At 44.1% G+C, this 23,432-nt stretch overlaps 1 protein-coding gene across 1 annotated transcript in view; it reads right to left on the reverse strand.

Moving 5' to 3' along the window:
- The window catches only part of FLT1 (fms related receptor tyrosine kinase 1), a 173,145-nt gene that overhangs the window by 89,780 nt on the left and 59,933 nt on the right, over positions 1–23,432 (reverse strand). The window contains exons 9-11 of the mRNA XM_030882597.2: positions 22,078–22,247; positions 21,552–21,711; positions 307–421 (exon numbers count right to left, since the gene is read on the reverse strand). Coding sequence (XP_030738457.1) covers positions 307–421; positions 21,552–21,711; positions 22,078–22,247 — 445 coding nt within the window. The remainder of the gene's footprint in view (positions 1–306; positions 422–21,551; positions 21,712–22,077; positions 22,248–23,432) is intronic.

A 23,432-nucleotide genomic window follows, 5' to 3' on the forward strand; every position in this document is an offset into this window, starting at 1 on the left:
GTAAAGTAGACTACTGTGCAGCCAGAGTTGAGAACCACTGATGTGGACCAGTTTGATGCTCAAGAGGCATTTCTACCTCTTCCGTTAGGTCCAAGGACTCACTCCTTCGGGACTGGTGCTCGGTTGGGTGTATACAGCAGTTTGAATAGCCTCAGTGCATTGCTCCGTAAAGACATACTACTTATTTTCTTCTCTGAATTTTTGCTTGAGCACTTGAATTCCTTCTGGCTCTAATAAACCCAGAACTGGGAGCTGAGTGTGTACTTTTAGAATAAATATCCCCATGCTTATTTTGACGAACAGTACCTTATTCTTTCCTTCTAAGACTGCCGTGCGCTGAGTGATGCTCTCAATTCTGTTTCCTACGGTGCTGTCAGGATCCAGGATAAAGGACTCTTCATTATTGGAGCAAAAGTCATACCTATTTTTAAAAAAAGTAAGCCATCACTATGTTGCTTTGCAGCATGGTCTAGCCCATGGTGACCGGTGAAATGAAAACCATTAAGTCCTCAGATAACAAAGTCACAATTTTCTTCTTTTCCTTAGACGCCTCCCCCCCAATATCCATCCTCAAAACTTAAAAACAGCAGACAGATTTTGCCTGATCAACAAAACAAAACAAAACAAAAAAACCCACACCAGTGTATCTCCAGATATCCTTCCTGTTCTATGTTAAATATTAAATAAAAATGCATAAATTAAAAAATCTAGTATCTAGATTTTAATTAGTTCCTAGTGGAAGAAACATGCAAACACGGAAAAAACGGAAGTTACGTTAATGAATGTAAACCTCAGGGACAACAGCATTTCACAGCTATGAAAGGCTGGCATTTAATATGAGAAAATTCCATTATACAGCTAATTTTTTCCAGGGCTGATTAAGTGTATATGGAAACACACATCATGGAGCAGCTATTAAATTCAGTCTCTTTCTTTTCAAGTTTTGGAGTATCACGGCAAGCTCTTTAACATCTCAGGCCTCAAGTGTTTAATTATAGAATATGTGTGTTGAAGTTGTTTAAGATCTTTTTTGCTTCTAAAAGTCCATGAAATCTCCCTCTCTTACTGTTTAAACTAGCTGGAGCAGTACCATTTTAAAGAGAGATTCCAACCTATATCCGAAAGCATGTTCTTTCAAACACCTGATTATCAGTAGGTGCCTGTCACTTTACTACCTAAATCACTGGTGTAAATATCTATTGATCATTTATTATGTTTCTTCATCTCTGTTTCATTTACTTCTGCTGTGATCTCTATGATTTCCTTCCTTCTACTAACTTTGGGTTTTGTTTGTTCCTCTTTCTCTAGTTGCTTTAGGTGTCAGGTTAGGTTGCTTATTTGAGATTTTTCTTGTTTCCTGAGGTAAGACTGTAATTGCAATAAACTTCCCTCTTAGGACTGCTTTTGCCGCATCCCATAGGTTTTGGACCGTCATGTTTTTGTTGTCATTTGGATCATTTATTATGTTTCATGTATCCTGGGTCCTACACGAATAAAAAATCCAAACAACAGAAGGGACACTTACATCCACTCTGACCCGGGCAGTGCAGTAGTATTTCAACATGCCTTTTCCCAAGCCAACACCCACAAAGCTGCCGCCAGCCCAACCCCCTGAGCATTCGGGGTTCTAGTGGAATCCTCTTTGCTCCAAAAACTTCAACAACTGGATTGAAGAAAGCCCAGGCTTCCGTGACTGAGTCAAGGCTATCCAAAGTCCATTCCCTACCTGCCTTTTCAACCTTACCGCTACAGACACGTTTCCTCACAGGCAAACCAGTTTGGTTCAGCTACTTCAAAGAAGACTTGAGTCCTAGAACTGCCCTGACTTCTAGCTGTATGACAGTTTTCTCCTCTGAAACACACCAATAAAATTATACCTGCCCTGTTAATCTCATGGGATTATACATGTGTTAAATGACCTAATTTAATTGCAGAGGTTTTGTAAATTAAAGACACCCTAGAAAAGCGAGGAACTATTCTTCCTGTGGCTCAGGGTGTGCACACACCTGATTCCTTCACCTTCACTCACCAGTGACCGCTGCCTCGAAGCCCCTCACCCCCGGCCTGATCTCCTCCAAGCAGCTTATCCTGATCACTGTGAACCCTTACGGTGCACAGGATCAGAACCACTCGATGAGCCTGTAGCTAGACCACCTTAACTTGCGCTGTGATTTCTATTTGCGTGAACCGCCCAGAGCCTAGCTCTGTACCATCACGTATGACAAACGCAGGTGCTCAGTAAGTGGACACTGCAGGTGCCTTGCTTTCTACCACTCATGACAAAATGAACACTGATTTCTTTCTTTTTTTTAATTAGTTATTTATTTGGCTGTGCCAGGTCTTAGTTGTGGCAGGCGGGATCTTTAGTTGTGGCATGTGGGATCTAGTTACCTGCCCAGGGATGGAACCCAGGCGCCCTGCGTTGGGAGTGCGGAGTCTTAACCACTGGACCTCCAGGGAAGTCCCCAACGCTGATTCTTTTAAAGCAGCCTTTTGAGATTTAAATATGGATTTCTGGGGGGGACACGATGCAAATATACAAAGAGCTATTTTATGTGCCTCAAAAAAAAAAATCTGTGAGTGCCCAAGGTGTTTCCCTGCCAGACTGGGTAGCTTAAGAGACAAGTGCGCGTAGGAACTGGGCTGAATGCCTGCAGGCAGCTCACGGCCTTTGCCGTTTTCCGACCGCCTTATGGATTGATGCTGTTCATTTCTGTATCTCTCTCCTGGATGCAGTCTTTCCTCCTACCTCCCAGCCTAAAGAGTGAGGACCCTGTAAGGCAGGGAAGTGGTCATTTGTATGATTACTTGCACTGTGAACTTTTCATGGCGTCACTTCATATTCCTTCCTTCTGGCTTAGAATTTGCGGTGAGCGCACAGCTGGCTGGGCTCTAATCTGTACACGTCTTGGGCAGATTCTGCAGATTTTCAAGCCAGAAAGAACGCGTGATTGCTCTTAAGTCATTGTCGCCCTTGGCTACTTATGTGAGAAGAAAGTGAGAGGATGAAATAAGTGAGAGAAAAGGTAAGAGAGGAGGAATTGTGATGATCAGAAAAAAAAAAAGTTCTGCAATTATTCCTGTCTGGTCCTCAAGCTGAGAAAGGACTCCAGCATGTGAAACTAGGGAGTCTTCTGAGGTGGTCTCCCCTCCCGGGGGGCACACTGCCATATAACGTCCTCTCCCCCAGCGCATTCACCAGTTTCTAAGTTTGCATTCAGTGCTTCTGAGGCCCCACTGGGCCAGCAGCTACAAGGACCATGGGCCACCTCTACGGGATCACTCTGTCTTCATAGTTATGCCAGGGCCAAGCATGTAACTGGCACCCCACAAACATTTGGAAACATACAGGCGTGAGGTACTGATGTGTGGTTTCTAGTAAGAGTTTTCATTGGTTTTAACTGTTTATTATTTTCAAACATATTGATGAGTAGAGTCATAGTATAGTAACCCCCCATATACCCATCACCCAGACTTACTAATTACCAAGAGTTTGCCACATTTGTTTCATCTATCCCTTATTTCTTTTTACTTTTTCTTTTGAGAAATATTGTAAAGCAAATCGCAGACAGCATGTCATTTTAGCCTCACGTATTTAGTGCATGTCTAAAAATTATGCACGTTTTCTAGTAACGACAACGCCATGATCACACCTAACAGAATTAGCAATAATTCCACGGTGTTGTTTGTATCTGGCCCATATATCAGATTCCTCCAACTGTTTTTAAGATGTCTGTTTTTACAGTGAGATTATAAGATTTAAAATAAAAAAGAGGGCTTCCCTGGTGGCGCAGTGGTTGAGAGTCCGCCTGCCGATGCAGGGGACACGGGTTCGTGCCCCGGTCTGGGAAGATGCCACATGCCGCGGAGCGGCTGGGCCCGTGAGCCATGGCCGCTGAGCCTGCGCGTCCGGAGCCTGTGCTCCGCAACAGGAGAGGCCACAACAGTGAGAGGCCCGCGTACCGCAAAAAAAAAAAATAATAATAATAAATAAATAAAATAAACAAGAATTCATAAGGACAAACCATTCCTTAAGGAATTTCTGAGATTTTTTGACTAGCTATTCCTATAATCATCAGGTAAAAAAAGTGAACATTTTAACTTACTGATTAGTAGAAGGAACGGAACCAAAGAGAAATTATACACTTTCTCCTTGACTTGAAATATATCATGGCCTTAAAACTTTATCATTAAAATAAGTTATTTTGTCCTACTTTTCATAGCACCTATACCTTGAACTACTGTCTAATCTCAGATCTTTCACACACATGGGGTACATATATAGGTTTATATAACGTGTGTGTCTGTGGAGATATATATAACATGTATATGGGGGGTTGTTACATATGTGTACACCTGTGACATGTACACACGTCACACAGGTACTTGGTATTGTGATATCCAAGAGCTGAAGTTCTCTTGTATCTGAAAGAGAAGCCTGTAATTTCATTCCTTTTTCCCCAAAGAAGTGAAAAAGATAAGGGAGGCCTTAGAGAAAGGTCTTAATTTCAACTCTTGGTTGTCAGGAAATGCAAAGAAATATGTTAGAGTGAAGCAAGACGAGGCATTTCCCGAGGGAAACGCAGTCGGCTGCCTGAGTTCACTCGGGCTGCCAACATACACCCCCGACCCCCGCCCGTCCCTCTAAGGGCAGCTACTGTCGGCACAAGCCCCGGCCTGGAAACTGGAGTTGCTGCAAGGTCCTCCAAATGGAAAAGGACAGGTTCTGTGGCTATTTTCCATACTGGGGACTGTGATTTTTCCCTCTTTGTCATTGGAACCTTAAAAATAGCATGTCATTTAGGGGGCTGACTCTATAACAGCACTTGAAACGAGAGGTAGGGGGAGGGGAATTTGCCTGAGCTCTTAAGAATACATCAAGCTCTTCAGGAAGTAGATTGTGCCATGTTTGAAGATGCAAAGATAATCGCTGTGCTGGGAACCGTCTTGAGGGGGGAGGAAGCCGAACAACAAGAGGAAGGCAGCACTCGCTCCTGATTTCGCACAGGAAGTCCTCAGCACCTCCTGCCAAAGGGAGATAAGAAAGCTCCCAGGCACTGTTCTGGACAAGGCCGCTGTTATCAGCTCCAGCTCCACGCTGTCCTCTCCGTGCTCCAAGCCCCCCATCCCTTTCCTAATGAGCTTTAGGACTCTGACCTCTATTTGCATACAGCATGCCAAGTACAATATCGTGGAGGTATTTATAACCATCGAGAGGAAAAAAAAAATTTCCGGGGTAAGAGTGTACTCCATTGTCGATTGCCCTGGAGCTGAAACAAATTAGTTTTGGACTAGAGATTGATATAAATAAATTAAAAGAAAGCAGGCAGTTATGGATCCAACACACGGAGCCGGGACCCTCCAGGTGACATGTCTGTCTGTCTGACTCCCAAGTAGGAGACATCTGTGGGGCTCTCCCATCTGGTCCAAGTTACCAGGCTGCTCTGCTCGACACATAGTGCTCGACACACACCCTCCATAGATGCAGATGACGTTACTGACCTACATGCTCTGGGTTTTTCCCTGTAGTGCTGATGGGTTTGCCCTGTTCCCTGCACACTCGTAAGTATTTGGCTCCTTTGTGACCAAACACAGTTTGGAGCCACAGAGAAAGGCAAAGCCAACGCTGGGATCCAACCTACGGTCTTGGCAATTCTGACTGTCGGTCCCAACAGGCAAGCCAGAGGCTGTAATGATTACGGTAGACACTAGGCGATATTACATTCTACTATGATAAGGATTATACTTTCTATGCGCTAGGTACCGTGTGAGGCGATTCATGTACACTATCACATTGATCTCTACAACATCCTAAAAAGTAGGTACTATCATCCCCCATCTAATGGACAAGGAAATTGAGGATGAAGGAGGTTAAGTCAATTACCCAAGGCTAAAGGGCTAGGAGGTGGCAGAGGCGGAATTTGTAATCAGTTCTGGCTCGTTCCAGAGCCTGTGCACTTAACCTGTATGCTGTACATAACATAATCTCCACGTTCTATCATCATCGTATAGAAAGAAATTATCATACTTCAGTGCTTCTTTGTATATAGGGAGAAAAGGCTTCTCAAATATTCACTACACAGATACCATTACTGCAAGGGGGATTGACTGTCTTTTTTTAGCCCTTTTTGCATAACCTGGTCAACTTCCTCCCAAGATTTGGCAATCAGCTCTCATGATACCTAGCCCAAGTGTTCTGAGTGCCCACTGTGTGCACGGTCTGCAACGACCATTTACATTACATTTGTCATCCCATGATTTCTGACCTCAGGTCCCATTCACCTTTACAAACCCATCCCAGGGAAAAACAACGCAGAGCGTGCACCCTTAGGTACCCTCTTGTGTTCCCCTGTGCTTTTCCTTAGGTGCTGGCTTTGAACAGTTCCGATCTGCACACTTTCTGCAGTCCTCCCGCCTTTCCTTCCCCTGCCCCAACCCAAAAAGCAGAGTTGGCACTTCTTTAAAGGATGGATTGTTGCATCTGGTGGAATCAGAGGGGAGAGGTGACCTTTAGCCACGGATGGCTAGTGTCTGTGTTTTCTCCGGAGTGGCCCCCGTGAGAGAAAAACAACAGACTCTCTGAAGTACCAGGTTGAGAGGGTTCAACCCTTCACTCGGCCTTTCTAGAAACTGCCCATTTAGTGCTATGATGTACCTGTGTTATGGTACCTAAGACTCCTGTAGTTATCCAGTGTAAGATTCTCATTTCATAAATGATTTCTAGCAAGTTTAATAGCCACCCCAATCCCAGAAGGTCTACTCTACCACCTGAATCTTAAGATAAAGAGGTGAAGGATCCCCTTTCACCCTATGATAAATGACGTCAGGCTGACCTTTCTTTCAAAATCTCTGTTCTGCTAAATTGGGCTCTTGGTTGGCTGAAGGGAAACCAGTTGTTACTGGGCTGCTTTTAATGTACCAGACTTGGGGTAGCAGCTACACACATGTAAGCTCAACTAATTCTCACGGTCACCCAGTGAAGCAGGTATTATGATCCCCATTTCACAAATCCCTTTACCAAGAAGGAAAGTGAGACTCACGAAAATCAAATGTCTTACTCATATTCATATAGAAAGTAGCAGACAGATCTGAGATTAGAACCCAGATATTCCTAACTCTTCCTGCCACACCAGAACTCGTCCATCACACGGCATGAATTCTGCTCCCACAGACCACCACCCCGCCCAAACCTTGACCACCATGCTTCAGAGTCATGTGTTAGGAAACTCTGGGGTTCCTCTGAAGCCAACCGGTACAGACACCCAGAGAAGCAAAATATTGGCTTTCAGGAAGCAGAAGTAGCCCCTGGTCCTTTGGGGGAGGGGGGAGGGGGCAGAGGACTATTTTATAATTAACGTTTTTTACATAAATTCTGTTTAGTTCTCGTCATTACAGAGTTTTAATGCTAAAATTATATGAAACCTTGGCCTTCTGTGGGCTGATGAATTTCAGCATTAGACAACATCTCGCAAGAAAATAAAAAGATCCAGCTTTTATTACAATCTTTTTTCCCCTGGTGACTTAAAACTGCTGTCTGCATGATTCCTAAACACGTTCTGGGATGAACGAGGCCTGCATTGTTAGGAACGCCGATACATTTATAGCAGCAGCTGGTTTTGAGGGGCCTCTGCGGGGGGCGCACGGTAGTGAGCCGGGCCCTACACCCAACCTACGGTTGCCTACCTGAGCCCGCGCCATCGCCTGGGAAGGAAGGTGTACATACATTAAAGTATAGTTAAAGCACATTTAGTTTGGAGGAGAAAAGGAGGCTCCAGAAAGTTCTACAAAGTCCCAACACACACAGAATAATCTCCCTCTCTCTCTCTTCTTTCTTGGACGATGAACGCTGAGGACTTGAGTGGACCCTGCTTCTCCACGTGATGGGGTTTGATGGCACGAGCTTACTGTGACTAGAATCTGTAAAGAATCCTGAATCATTTCAAGGGAGGAAACAAAGGGGGAGAGCAGTAATAGAGAGCAAATCGAGGCTGTAAAACGTCTTTTAAAAAAAGTGGAGCGGGAAAAAGAAAAAAAAAGACCACCTGGAACCGTGCCCGAGGGCACGACCGGGCGGCTCCCCAACCGCGCGCCATCCTGCAGAAGGGCCTCGTGTAAACTTTCCTGCGCTCCTGCGTGTGTCGTGTCAAAACAGTAGCGATCGTGTGTCTGAGCCATCAGATTAATAGAATCTGCAACACTATCTTTTCCCCTTCTCTCACATTCTCTTAAAACAAATAGAACAATATAGAGGAGAGGATGCTGGCAGAAAAAGGCGTGTTTAGACAGAATGGTTCCTGCCCCTTTTGCCCCAGGAAAAGGGCCTGGGCCTCCAGGCTGGTCACAGGGTCAGGCTGGGGGGATTTTGTTGGTAGGGGCGGCGACTTCTTGCCCAGGGAGAGACCTCGTGACGCCTTGGAGCCCATACTGAAAACTACTTCTTGTCTGAATGGCGACGGGGGAGTGGAGAAGGCTTTTCGGGGACTGAAGGCTGGGGTCAGCTCCCGGGACAATGGTGGAGGTGATCCAGCGTCCTGGCCACCTCTGTTTAGATAAGAGCTTTTCCGTGAGCGTCTTGGCCTGCGCCGCTTCCTGCTCTCGAGGGCCCCGCGGTCCATTCACACTCAGAACAAGGCCTGTCTTCCCAGCCTCTGCTTTCCTTCCTCCTCTCTCTCCCGCTCGCCTCCCCCAAGAGCCCCAGAGACTCCCCCCGCCCCTGACTCGCTCTCTTTTAGGGAATCTGGGCCAAGGCATCCCGACAGTCCCACACCGGGTGACCAGGAGGCCAAAGGGTGGGTACCTACTCGGTTACACCCAGATAGGAACCTCGCAGAGGCCATCCATTTTCTTCATTCATTTTTCTGCCCTAGTGAAAGGCTGGTCAGCAGAGGAAGGGTGATTCGATAAATAAAAAAACCTTCAGGGAAATGTTAGGAGTGGCTACAAATAACATCCTTTAACACACGCAAGGAGCCTTAAGGTATTAACTCCAGTCGCTCAGTGAAGCATATTTCAAGCTATGGTTACGTTTTGTTCGCCTATTACTTATTACACGGTGGTCAGTACGGAAACGTCCAGGAGGCCTTCGGGGTGGGGGTAGGGAATCACATTTAGCAGAAATTCTAGAGCTAGTCAGACCTGAGCTCAGATCATGGTTTTGCAACCGTCTGGTTATGGAACGAACGCTGGATGGCAAGGCTGGGAGAATCATCGTCACAGGGAATTGATCAGAGGACTTAGTCTTTTTAGTCCCTTGAATAGTTCTGAAATCACTGGGTCATGTCAGCCCACAGAACCACTTTTAATAAATTCTACATTGGTGTCATGCCACCAGTCACCAGGGAGGGAGGTGGTGATTACCAGTCCTGTGACACTCTCTGTACTAGAAATGTGGTTGAAGGGTTCGTCTGCTAAGACTACAGCACACAGAGGGTGAGAGGAGAAATCATTCTTCTTGGATTTTAGTTCCCTGAAAAGTTGTACTTCTGCTACGCTTTTATCTTATGGGCCCCTTCTTCTCGCAAATGTCTATTACACGTCTCTTTCTCTCTTGACAACTAACGTGTAAAGCATGTGGGCCATATCTCTGTCTTACCCCATTTTCATCCAGATTTGTTAAATTATTAATTGTACTTTTCTATGAACCGCCTCGAATTCTTTGGGCACGGATGTGTTTTTAACATTGCCAACTCAAAGGAAGCAAAGCCACGTTACCACGTCTTACCAGTTTTCTTATAGGGATTAAAAAAATAGAAGGGAAACAATTCAGAGAAGATCGTTTTGCATCGTCAAACACGCGGGTGGATGCTAAGTGAGTTAATTGGTGTAACATGCTCTGCACAGTGCCTGGTCCACGGCAGACAGGTCACTCATGTTAGCCGTGATTATCGGACCAGATTGAGAGCTACTTAAGAGTGGGGACTAGGTCTTATTCATCATCCTAACCTCAGGGCTTAGTCTAACTACCCGGGGAAGCAGAAGAGCACACGTGTCCTCGCTCAGCTATGGCCTGACGAGAAGAGCGAATCCCGATAACGCATTAGATGTGGACTCAACCTCACGTGGGTGTCAACCCTGCCATCCATCACTCACCTCAAACGTGCTGAAAAAGGGACACTGCTGACCCTCCAGTGACCTCACACATCCCGCCTCAACCAAGCGCTGTGTCACCGTCATCAGGGCTGTCCGTTCCCAAGGAGGAGTATTAATGACCTGGGATGAACCCATCACAGCGTCTGACGGGTTGATAGTGGTGGACAGTTTCATCTCAAGCAATGATGCTGAAATGTGGAGAAGCACCTTCTGGGCTAATAGAAAATAACTAACCAGCAGTGGACTTCTCCTGTCTTCAATTACTAGCACCATTTGCTAGGCAATTACTAGCACTGATTCAAATAAAAATTAATCTGTTCACACACATTCAAGAAGTAGAATCATGTCCTCTGAAAGAAGTACAGGATTTATCTCCTTCCATCATTAAGGATATGGTTATTGAAGAGATAAGTCAAGTGCATGGAAATATATCCGTAGACAATTGAGCACAAGCAAGTAGAATGCCCAGAGCCCATGCGCTACTGCAGGCTGGACAGTACGTGGGTCAATGAGGGTCTGAATAGCTGAGGCAGAATTCAAACGCAAGTAGGTCCAGGATATTACAGCTCCTCTAACTTCCTGCATAATCTGAAGATTCTGTCATTTCTGGTCCCATCTTAATTTCTTTGCAGTAAATCACCATAGTCAGAAGACCTGTCCAAAGACGCAAGCATGCTTCCTGGAAGAACGTGAACCCGACAGCATGGATCGTTTTGTCAGATTGTCAGTGTTCACAGGATACTTGTGTGTATCTGATGCTACTTCAGAGGGAAGGAGCTTTGCAGTGGGCGGCCCCAGAGCAACCAAAAATACTGGAAAACTTTAAGCAAAACAGACTTGGGCTAAGTACCACTGGGCTAAGTACTTCAATATATATCATCTCATTTAATTCCCCTAAACAACCTTAGGATGTCAGTGCTGTTACCTCGATTGTACCGATCAGGAAACTCGGACCCAGAGAGGTGGTTTACTTTGCCCAGAATCACCCAGCTGGTAGGTGGCAGTAGGTGGCAGAGCCGGGATTCAGGCTCCAGAGCCCATGTCCTTAAACTCTAGACTATACGGCCTTTCTGCATCCTCATGCCTTTTAAAAGTAGCTCTTGATGTCATCACACAGGCTTCTCAAAGCATCTTTGCTTTCTGGATCATGAGCTTTTGACCAAAAATTATTCAACTTAATGTCTACAGAGTTGTAACACCACCAAGCCTCATAGTGACAGATGAAGTGCTGGGTGGTGACATGCTTGGAGAGTCACCGGCTGGCTCACTGGGACGAGGGAGAATCAAAACCAAATCAGGAAAGGGCGCTTCGGACCTGACGTGGAATTTCTTGAATGGGGGCTAAATAATTTGCCAGCCAGTCCTTCTGCTTGAGCTCGCCTTCCCTGGCCAGTGCCCCGGTACCCTGCTCTCTGGTTACCAGGGTCCCATCCCCCACCACCCACTGCGCTGTCAGCGTGACGGACTTGTTCCTAACAAGGTCTCTGGAACTCTCTGTGCCTCACCTAGGAAACGGTAGTACCATAGTCCCCTGCGTCGTAGAAGTTCTGTTAGAATTAAATGAGGTGATACGTCTAAAGCCCAGACTAAGCACTTATCCTACAGACAGGTGCTTAATAAGTTTCAGCTCTAAGGAAAATAAAAATAGAAACCCTAGGCCCTGCAGTCTTCTAAATTGGCCATAACCTTCTGTTTGGTGCTAAGTAGCTTCTAAACACCCATTTTCGTTTTCCTCACCTTACTTATCCAAAGACTTTTTCACACTCACAAAAGAGGATTTCTCAATAAGGTAGCAATCCGCGATCATCTCACGTGGTTTTCAGTGTTGAGGACAAGGGGTATGGAACATGAAAGGCCTAAGAAAAATGGGATAATAAGCAGCTGTACAACTTTTTAAAAGGCCCGAGTGAAAACCTGAGCCTTTGACCTTCTGACCTGGAAGGCGAGCTTCAGAGCTGCAGTGCACCTAACACGGGCCGAGGACGGGAGAAAGAGCCCCACCCCCGAGTCTGTACAAGTCCGTCTCGCTGTCAGCGCAATGGGGTGGGCGGCGGGGGGAACCCTGGTAACCAGAGAGCAGGGTACCGGGGCACTGGCCAGGGAAGGCGAGCTCAAGCAGAAGGACTGGCTGGCAAATTATTTAGCCCCCATTCGAGAAAGTCCACGTCAGGTCCGAAGCGCCCTTTCCAGATTTGGTTTTGATTCTCCCTCATCCCAGTAGCCAGCCGGTGACTCTCCAAGCAACTCCTCAACCGTCCTATCCCCGTGCCCCTCTCTCACATCTGTCCCTCCCCCTTTCCATCTGACCTCCCAGTACCTTCCCATCACCTTTAGGACCCAGATCTTCCCTCTCCACACTGCTCCCCCTTAACTGCAGGGCTCACCATCTGCCCCCCACGGAAGCCATGTTGGTTCGCTTATTCAACCAGATTATAAGCACTTCCCATGGGGACTCTATACAGCGTCGTGGTGGAAATAAGAATACACAGGAATAATAAACAGAACTCCAAGACTTGGGTCCCGTCCTGGGCTTGCCATTATCTAGCTGTGAGGCGAGGGGTAATTATCTTTGAGTCTCAGTTTCTCATCTCTAAAATAAGCTTTTTTTTAATCTCTAAAATGTCTTAAACTCTTTTTTCTTAATTTTTAAACATTTTTATGGGAGTAGAGTTGATTTACAGTGTTGTGTTCGTTTCTGCTGTACAGCAAAGTGAATCGGTTATACATATACATACATTCACTCTTTTATAGATTCTTTTCCCATACAGGTCATTACAGAGTATTGAGTAGAGTTCCCTGTGCTATACAGTAGGTCCTTATTAGTTATCTGTTTTATATATAATAGTGTATATATGTCAATCCTAATCTCCCAATTTATCCTTCCTCCCCCTTTCCCCCCTGGTAGCCATAAGATTGGTTTCTACATCTGTGACTCTATTTCTGTTTTGTAAACAAGTTCATTTGTATGATTTTTTTAGATTCCGCGATATCATACGATATTTAGAATGTCTTAAATTCTAAGCGAATGAATCGTTCCGAGTGACTAGATCCAGCCACGCTGAGGCTGAGGTTTGCAGCCTCCGTGTGCCCGTTTCACACACTCATCGGCTGTAAGCTCTCCCTCTTTCTCCTTCAACTCCTTTCATCAGTCTTCCGTGAGCTCTGTGAGGCCCCCGGAGGGCTGAGTGCTTGCTGAATCCTGACCTAGAAAATTAATCCTGAACAATGAGCGAGAGGGAATGGGACTTCCCTGCAAGAGATCAAAAACGCCTGCGTGGTGTGCAAGTCACAGGGAGGAAAGTGGCCACAGGAAAAGCGCCCAATTAACTGTTTGACTTGCTGTCCTCCTGAGGTTGGTCCTATTCAGGCTCGCTCATCCCCTTGGGCTTTCTAGCCCCTCAGAGGGCCTCCCTCCCACCTGCAGGTGTGGGGCCTGAACCAGCACCTCATCATCCCTGGTTCCCGAAGAGACGGTACTAGGGGAGTCCAATTCCCCCAACGGCCGCTAACCTCCCTCTCCAGCCCCCGTTCAACTCTAACCCAACCGGTGGACTCTGTGATCAGTGGGGACAAGAGTAAACCCAAGAAGTGAGGTCAGTGCTCTCCTACCCGTGTCCCCTCGAGGATTTCGGTTCCTTTCTCTGGGAGCCGACGGCGACCCACCTGAGGAGTCCCATGGGTCACCCATGAATAGTAACCTTCTGAAATGCCAACCTACTTAGCCTCTTTTATTCCACGATCTGAAAACACCTGAGAAATAACTTTCTGAGCGTCAGTTTCCTTATGGGGAAATTACGGCCATGATGTAGGATTGCTGCCCAGATTACGCATAACGTGGAATGATGGGCGCAACTTTGGCACTAGAAAGGGCTGGTTGATGGAGTCTCTCCTACAGCCATTATGAAGCAGTCACCTGCACTCACGGGGACCAAACATCCCATGCGGCTTCTAGAGAAGGTATGAAGACGCAAGTATTGGAGCTCATTACGAAGCACTACCTGGACCAGAGTCTAAGTCCATCACACCCTTCCTTCTACTCCAATCCACCAGGTTCTGCTTTTTCACCTACAAGGGCAGTGAAGTTACATGATACACCACAGGCGAAGGTCCATATTTCAAGAAACAGTCTCCCAAGCCAATAGAGAGAGAACTAAAATGCCGCTTTCCAAGGACAGGTGCATGTTGTACAAGTGATTTCTCCTATTTATGTATGACTAAGGACCTTGTGTCAGGACAGGAGTTTCTAGATTCAGTCATGAAAATGCCCCCTTCAATTTTTAAAATCTGTGACTATGGGCCAAAGACAGTAGGAGAGGTTCTGCCAATCTTCCCAAATTGTGTGTCACTACCTTCTGGTCCTCCTAATCCTGGGAAACTACACTGAACTTTGCTCAAAAGTTCCCTCTAAAAACCATGCAGCATGGACTTCCTATGATTCAGCCTTTTGGCTTAATTTAAGCACATAATGAAACGTTTGATAGGAATTACAGGAGACAGTTAATTAGGAACAATTATTCATCGGACTCCCTGAATTCCTACGAAGAGTGGGAAAAGAGGAAAAAATCTCGCAAAGTGTAGAGAAGTGGCAAAGAGGCATCTGGCAAACGAGCTCGCGCTCTGTTCTCAGGTCTTTGCATGAACTCTTAATAAGGGCTGTTGTCAGAGCACTCACATGGGGTGGCAAGCACTTCCTCATCCCGTAATTATATAACAGAACGCAAGACGCTGCCCATTAGCAAGTGAGCAGTCACTTGGCGTGTGATGAAAGCTTCCCGGAGATGGCCAGATTTACTCCGTTGTTTGTTTAAGCTCAAAGTCCTGCTCAAGTGGGCTTGGGGGGAAGTGGTTGCCTTCCAAGTCCCCGTTTTGATTCAGGGTTTTGCGCGTGGCAAGTTAAAATTCTCTGGAGCCTGCCTGGTTTGAGTCTGCATACACACACGAGACGTGGATACAAATTGTATGTGTACTTAAAAGGAGCGTGCTAAATATTAAAACGTGTAGACTGCGGTCATATTTCCAGAAGAAGAGGTCTGCTTAAATGCCAGCTTCCCTCAGACACTGACCTACATCTAGCCCCCAGGAGATGTTGACTTTTTCAATGCTTAAATTGGTAAGACTTTCATTCTGTAGACAGAAAATCCAATACAAAACTGTTTCAGCATAGAAAGAATAGACATTCACGCTGGCAGTCAATTAAATTTGGGTCCCTGACTACATTTCTCATTAACTACCATTAGCGACTGTTTTGTCTTTGCCCTGTTAATTTTACGTACCCCTCTGATGCACAAAACTGTTCCCCCCAAATGATGTAGACCTAACACATCCCTAATGATTCAGGCCTTCCTTTCTTTGCCAATTTGGTGACGTAAACAATAGAGAAATGCAATTAGGCAACTTCTGAGACTTCCTAGACGCTCTGTCCTCCCTTATTTTGTAGGCCACCCCCTGCCACCCCTCCCCCACTAAAACCCCTAGCACACTTAGTCCTGGAGTGGTCTCCTCATGGAACACTCACGCTGAGCCAAAGAAGAGTGTTCCAGAAATGGGGAATCAAATTGTGAGGCAGGGAATGTTATTTTCTCTCTCGTTCCTTTCTTTTTCTTTTTTGATTGAAGTATAGTTGATTTACAGTGCTGTGACAGGGAATATTATTTTCTATCAAACGTCTAAACACATAATTATTTGAGACTCAAAATCTGATTTACTTTCTAGAGTTTTGGAAGCAGGTCCTTGAGATTCCATGGATGTCTATTAGGCTTTTCTTAGCAAACCCACAATTTTAGCTAAGAAAGTAATAAAGAATACCCTAGCCCCTCCACCTTCCATGAGTTGAGAATCCAACTACAGTTTTTTGCATTCTGAAGGGGTTCACTGGCAAAACACCAAGTGAATCAAGCAAAGTTTTAGGGCTAACTGGGCAAAGAATGATAATGCCTTGGTCTGTATGGGCTGGACCAAAACTGACAGAGGTCGTCCAGGTTGACACCGAGGAAAATAGGGGTTGACACCGGTGGTGGAGGAGCTGCTGCATTTTTTTTCTTAATGGGTGATTACTGACATTACTGAGTCAATTCTGTACCACGGAATACATCATCACAAGTAAGACTTTTCTTATGACCATGCTATTTTCATAAGTTGTTTTTTGTTTTCTGTTAATTTGGCCGTGATCTTCAGAGTTAATCCTCAGGTCCAATGGCTTTATAATTTGTAAGAAGCAGAAGGAAAATAGTGTGCAACAGCTAGGAAATCATTTCAAGCTTTTTTGAAGAAGACGTCATTTCAAGTGAATTTCTTACTTCACTCGTTACTCAGTGGGTATTATAGGAAAGGGGAAGCACAGCAGTTACCATTCACAGAAGGGGAAATTGAAGCCCAGATTAAATAACTGGCCAAGGTCACACAGAAGTCAGGGACTGGGCCAAGAATAGAACCCATTTCCTTGATTCCCAGGTCTCTATCCCCAAGACTGTGGAGGAGAGATCCTGCAGGTCCGTATATAGAGAGGATAAGTAATCACCAAATAGATCTGACTTTACATAATTAAACAAATTCTAAACACAAATGCTATGTATCTTTGTTTTGCACGTGGTTGGTGCCCAATCAATATCTGTGATAACAGACGGTTGACAGTATATTTAGACTGAATACTGACCACGTGCAAAATGCATTGTAAGATGTGGGCAATGTCAACACGGAAGAAGTAGCAGAGATTTCTCTCTACCTATTTTTATTGATCATCACAGATAGTGGATGAAGGAAATGAGACTTTCACAAAGAATCTACTACACCTAACAATTTTTCCATTAAAGAACGATGATAGAGGGACTTCCCTGGTGGCACAGTGGTTAAGAATCCGCCTGCCAATGCAGGGGACACAGGTTCAAGCCCTGGTCCGGGAAGATCCCACATGCTGCGGAGCAACTAAGCCCATGCACCACAACTACTGAGCCTGCGCTCCAGAGCCCGCGAGCCACAACTACTGACCCCGCGAGCCACAACTACTGAAGCCCACATGCCTACAGCCCATGCTCCACACCAAGAGAAGCCACCGCAATGAGAAACCCGCGCACTGCAACGAAGAGTAGCCCTTGCTCGCCACAACTAGAGAAAAGCCCGCACGCAGCAGCACAGCCAAAAGTAAATAAATAAATTTATATATAAAAGAATGATATATGCAACGCTATCAGTGTAATTTATTTATGATCTGGAAATGATGATTTGTGATGGTTAGATGGGGAGAGGGAATTAAAATAGCCTGTGATCTAAAGAATGTCTGTTCTAAAACCCAAGCTGCCATCATTAGAGGCTGCCGGCCTTAAACCGCCTTATAGAAAAGAACCAGACTGCTCTTTCCTCATTCCTCCTGGGCTCCTCAAATCCATCCCCCTTCCATTCCCTAAGGAGGGGCCCCTTCCAAAAAGTCTAATATTGTTCCTTTACAGACCATCCTCCGCTGCGTGGGCAACCTTACCCACATAATATTTCCTGTGAGACGGGACCAGTGCTGTGGCAAAGCTGATCAAGGACCATGAGATGGAGACCAGCTCACTGCGTGGGCGGTGAGTCGTCCTACTTAGTTCTTCAAAATGCAGGGGGGGGAGGTGAATTTCTAGAGGTCTCGAGTGGGCTCTCCGAGCAGGGGTCAGCTCTCTCACGTCCCGCTCTGCCCCTTCCCAGCCTCGGCCAACCCACAGCCCAGAACCACTTCCTCCTATGGCAGGAAACAAACGAATGGGGCTGGCCACCCAACTGGGGAGTCACTTTATTCCCCCTTTATACATTTGAGCTTATTCTCACTTTTGCCTAGCTCACCTACATGGCCGTTTTCTTTTTTCTTCTTCTGAAAAATCATAAATTCTATTTTCCTCAATTCTGTAACCCAGACCTCCTAGAGATTTCTATTTCTAAGGCACGGCAAAATTACATTTTACTTTCCACAGTTTGTGTTCACTTCTCAGAAATATTAGGTAAACATTCTCACTGTTGTGAAACTAGGTCTACAGTAGGCAGAAAATTCTTTTCAAGTTCCTTAAAAGTTTCAGAGCCTTATTGAGAGACATTTACCCTAATGCTAGCAGTAATTACAACCTTGCATTATGTCCATGGCACTCTGTACCTTTCCCAAATACATTGCCTCACTGGTGCTCATATTCTCTATGAAGTACAGGGAATTACCTCTATTTCATATGAACAGAAGCTGTAAACTACACACATGTGAAAGGTACTGTAAGTTCACCATCCTTCTGTGTGCTCCCTGGGTTTATGCTCAGGCTGACATGGGGCAAGTTTAGGACAATCTATTTAAGGAGTCCCTGCTGGCTGCTAAGCATGAGAAAAGTCCCTCATTCGGTGCTAATAACTTATTTTTTTTTAATTCAAAAGAAATCGTCTACTTCTACTACTTTACCACCCATATCTGCAGAAAAGTAAAAGGGGGGAAAGATTGTGCTGTATTTCCCCTCAGCTCATTACGTACATGAGTCTAAAAGTAAACCACCCCTGCCCCACCCTTACTCTTAATGTTTTATGAGAACAAATTGTAGGTGAATCAGAAACCACAGTGTTTAAAAATGTGGTAAGCTGCTGAGTTACGTTCTTTTTCAAAAAGGAGGAAGTTTCTGTTAAAGTTATTTATGGCTCTTAATACCCACAAAGATGAACTAGTTGAGCAGTTGTTCTGATCGTTTTAAAAAATATTTATTGGATTCCAGAAAACTATACAATTGAAGTCTGAACTTCTTTACTTTAGACCCATTAACCTTGGGCCATATTAAACCAATTAATAATTTTGAGCTACTGAAAACATATACCTTCTAACCTCAAAACTAATGCTTTGGTTGTGGTCCTTATATAGAGCTACCCCTTAACTAGAGCCTCAAATTTAAATACCAAGAACTATTCTACATATTCAAGAGTAATGTGTATATATTAATCACCTAATCTCTTTTGACAATGATGTGCAGATACCACTCTGCAACTATGTACCATGTAACCCAGAATAAGTAAGATTTTAAAAATTCATGGAATGGAACATCCCTTATTCAAATGTCACTAAAATTCCTGTCTGCAACTGAAATTAAGTATATAAAATAGATTTTATATAAAATAGATTTATATAAAATAGATTTTATATAAAATAGATTTTATATAAAATAGATTTATATAAAATAGATTTATATAAAATAGATTTATATAAAATAGATTTATATAAAATAGATTTTATATAAAATAGATTTATATAAAGACATATTTGAAAAATTTTAGTAGTAAAAGAGGGCTTCATTTACCTGTCAGTTTGAGCTTTTCTCTCTCTGCAGGGTAAAATCAAATTCTCCGATTTGCTTTCTAGTGCACAAAGGTCCCACATATCTTTCTGAAAATTATTTCTACGTTAAATGTACTGATTTAACCACCAAGCATCAAATCTGGACCTGACACAGGTAAGCTACTCAGTCTACTGACTTTAAAAATGAGAGCTTCTTAGGGATATGCACATTTCCTGCAGATAATTTCAAGCAACAATTTGAATCATCACTGAAAGAGTTAAAGCTTTCATTTCTGATCTGTCTTGTGATCGGTTAAAAAAGAAAGAATGCCTTTAACATTAAGAGAATAAGTCAAATGGCCAACGAACATTTACTGAAGATGTAAGGTACTGCTCTGAATTTTGAGAGAATTCCAAGAGGAATACGATATCCTTCCATGCCTCGGCAAGCTTACTCTATAACATGGGAGAAGGATCCCATACGCCACAAAGATATCAGAAGAAGAGAGGTAACGTTTACAAAGTTTCGCTCCAGCTGACCTCATTCCCCAAACCATATTTTATTAGCATTATTCAAATCTAACTTTATAATATTATGTTCTATCACTCATAATTGTTATTTTCTCATAGTTACTAGCTCTAATCCTAAACAGAGCTGAAATTTTAGATTGGCTCCTGTCAAAACAAAAATTAAGAATATCTTAAAAAGGCTTATTCCATAAAAATTCAACCCTATACCTTTATCCAAACCTAACAGCTTAAGTTAGTTATTTTAAATTTATTTGCAAGTTAGGTTAGCACAAATACTTAAAGGGACAAGTCCAAAAATATGGATGTCCATCTCCAAATCAGCAAAATAAATAAAATCTCAGTACATCTCACTTTCTTTGGGGTTGAATGATCACAGTGGTAAAGAAGGTATTCAAGATATGCTTTTTCTTAGCAAATTCAAGATATTTCTGTTCTTAGCAAATGATTCACTTAGATGAGAAATCAGATGTGTGGAAACAGCTACTACTCAGGAATTCCGTAACTTACCAGTAACTTTCAGGATCAGAATGATATGCCTTAAAATACTAAAACACAAGATGTGAAGACAAGTTGAAATTGCAGGAAGAATCTAGAAAACCAAACAGCCTCTTCCGTTTGTGCCAGAATTACGTCATATTTCTTTTTTATCAAGCTAATTAAAAAAAAAAACCCTGCAATTCTCCCAACCACTCTGCTAGTGGAATTAAAAGCAATAAAGAAAATATTTGGCCTAATGATAATTCTTGAGCAGTCTCAATACTATCTTACTTGATAGGAAGATAGTTGCACCTATCAATTCTATTCCTGTCCTTCAAATTTGCTCCCATGAACTATCATTAGTATCAATCCTCTAGACTAAACAGTAATGGAAAACAACAAACAGGGCTCGGTCATCAACAGGAAGCAAGGAAACACTGCACAGTTAACCAAGGGCAGGGCTGAATTCATTCAGCAGATACACCCTGAGCATCTGTGTGTGCCAGACACGGTGCCGGCCCCTAAAGACAGAGAGGTGCTGAATCAGCTCACAGCTTAGAGAAAAGACAAGCGTACGCACACCTTGTGATGTGACAGTGGTGTCAGCAAAGTGCTGTTCATGCTGAGGAGGGAGAAAGGGGGTCTGAATGAGAAAGTCTGGAGGGTGGGGAGGGTGACAGCCTTGTTGAGCCTGGAAAGATACAGGAGGACCTCCTAGGAAGCAGAAAATGCATGGAAGCTCATTTCTGACAGACGAAGGAGCATGCTCAGAGCCTAGGAAAGGTAATGATCTTCAGCGGTGGGAAGATCTGATGCCATACTCGGTGCTTACAGAGTGGGAAATGGGGAGACCAGTGTAACTGATGCAGTGGTGGAGCCAAAGTCTGGGTGTTCTCGGTTGGAAAGCAAGAGATGCGAGTTCCAACCTGAGTTCCAAAGAACGGCTCACAGGGCGACCTTCATTCTGTCCCTGTGCTCCTAGCCTTAAACTGTAAGCTAGAGAGAAAAATTAAGAAACGGTTAGACATGGGTAAGGAAGAAGAGTAGATATATTGCCTACCTTTTCCCAAGGCAGGGAAAGCCTTTGGCCCCAGTGGACCGCACGTGCCATCTACCAGCTCCCATAAGACCCTTGAGTCCAGGGGTCAAAAAGTATTCGAAAGTTACTCAAGAAACGAACTGTCCCTACCTTGCTTTGGAATGATTATGGTTACAGGGATGCCAGAACCACGTGATGGTAGGTTGAGGGATACCGTAAATGGTGCAAGTCAGGATCTGTCTGCTGCCCAGTGGGTAGAGAGTCGGGTATGGAAACGATGATACAGCCTTTTCATAAATCTGGGGTTTCACTGAAAGGAGAAAATAGGACAGAGGTCAAGAGCTGTTCTCATGACTCCCTCCTGGACCACAGCGAAGGACCACATTCTCGCTGGTGTTGCTGTCAGGGAAACACACATGGACAGAACCCTCGGATTCGTCATTATAACGCCAACTGAAAAGCGTATGTACATTCCGACCACAATGTTAAAAAAAAAAAATCATATTGCTTATGGAAGAGAGCAAGCAACCATGAAATAGTTGGGATGGGGAATAAGTGGGTTTTAAAACAATTTTTAAAAAAATTTTGCTTTCTTTGTTATACTGACTTTTGACACCAATTTTCACGAATTTCACTCCCCACCAGAACCAAAAGAAAGTCTGAACAGTGAACTTACCATTGACAATTAGAGTGGCAGTGAGGTTTTTTAACACATTTGACTGCTTTAGGCCCAGCAAGATCGTGTAATCCCCCGCATCTTCGGCAGTCACATCTTTGATGACTAACGCATAGCCACGAACCAAGTAGCGGGCAGATTTCTCAGTGGCTGGTAACCCATCTTTTAACCTGTGGTGAAGGGCACGATCAGTAAGTCATTTCACATGGCCTCTGCAATATCACCTTAACGTTGCCATTGAAGGATGTGAGATCCAGTTGAGACATCTTGAGCCTTAGATCCTCAATATTCATTTAAAACATTTAGACACTGACTTTTTAGTAAAGCCCAGTGGGATTTTTAGAAACACTTCACGTTGACTGGCAAAGAGGAAAGAAGTAAGCCGAAAGAAAGGCAAGTGACGGTTTCATGCACCCACACGGACGCGGGTCACCACTGTGACTTAAGTCTAACCTAGAAGCACAGGCGATTCCATCTGAGATGTTTTTCAGAGTTCTCCACGAGGCTCCATCAGCAATACCAGGGTCATTGTGAGTCAGATCAACTAGATCACTTCTCCAGATAAAAATAAAAATAGATTTTCCTATTGTGGCCTCATGTGGAGTTCTTATTAGTTATATAAATGGTCACACCAGTTGCCCTTTCATGAGCTCGAGTGAAACCAAGATTATCAAGGTTCTTTCCCATGGGGAAGAGAAGTGAAGGCAAAGAACTCAAACAAAAGGTATAAACTTAAACAATGTTTTTAAACTGCAGAGACAGACTTAATGCCTGGATGCCATGCAGCTGCATACAGAACTGGGAGCCAGGCTTGAAGGCTTGTCCTGGCTCTGCCACTGTGTGCCCTGAACTTATCCATTTCAGCCTCAGGTTCTCCGAGTTTCTCAAAGATCTCTTTCACTGTAAAATTCTAGGATTTCCTTAAATGACTATTCTTTCAATGGGCATTTTTCATCTGTTAGTAGGAGTTTACTGTGTCCTGCATAAAGCTGTCATATTAGGAACGGCATTGGTTCATAGTCATGCATGTGTTACATAGTCATGCAAATTCCCATTACCAGTGGGTCTCAGTTCCAAAGCAGCTAAAACGCCTATGCTCTATTTTGTGACTACAAATCCCATTCTACTATCCTTGAAATTATTTCCTCTAAACAAGTCAGTATCTTCAAAAACGGGTTGATATTTTTGGTTTGTTTTAGGTCCTTGCTACTTAGCTACTGAAGAAATCAGCAGTGTTGAACAGTTGGGGATACTCTCAGGTACTGAAAGAGGGAATGTACTTCCCTGAGCGATTCAATTCCTATTCAGGAATAATGTACATTCATAATATCTAAAAAGTTTCATAGTAAATTTCC

The sequence above is a fragment of the Globicephala melas genome, chromosome 18 (assembly GCF_963455315.2).
Source record: "Globicephala melas chromosome 18, mGloMel1.2, whole genome shotgun sequence".
NCBI lineage: Eukaryota > Metazoa > Chordata > Mammalia > Artiodactyla > Delphinidae > Globicephala > Globicephala melas.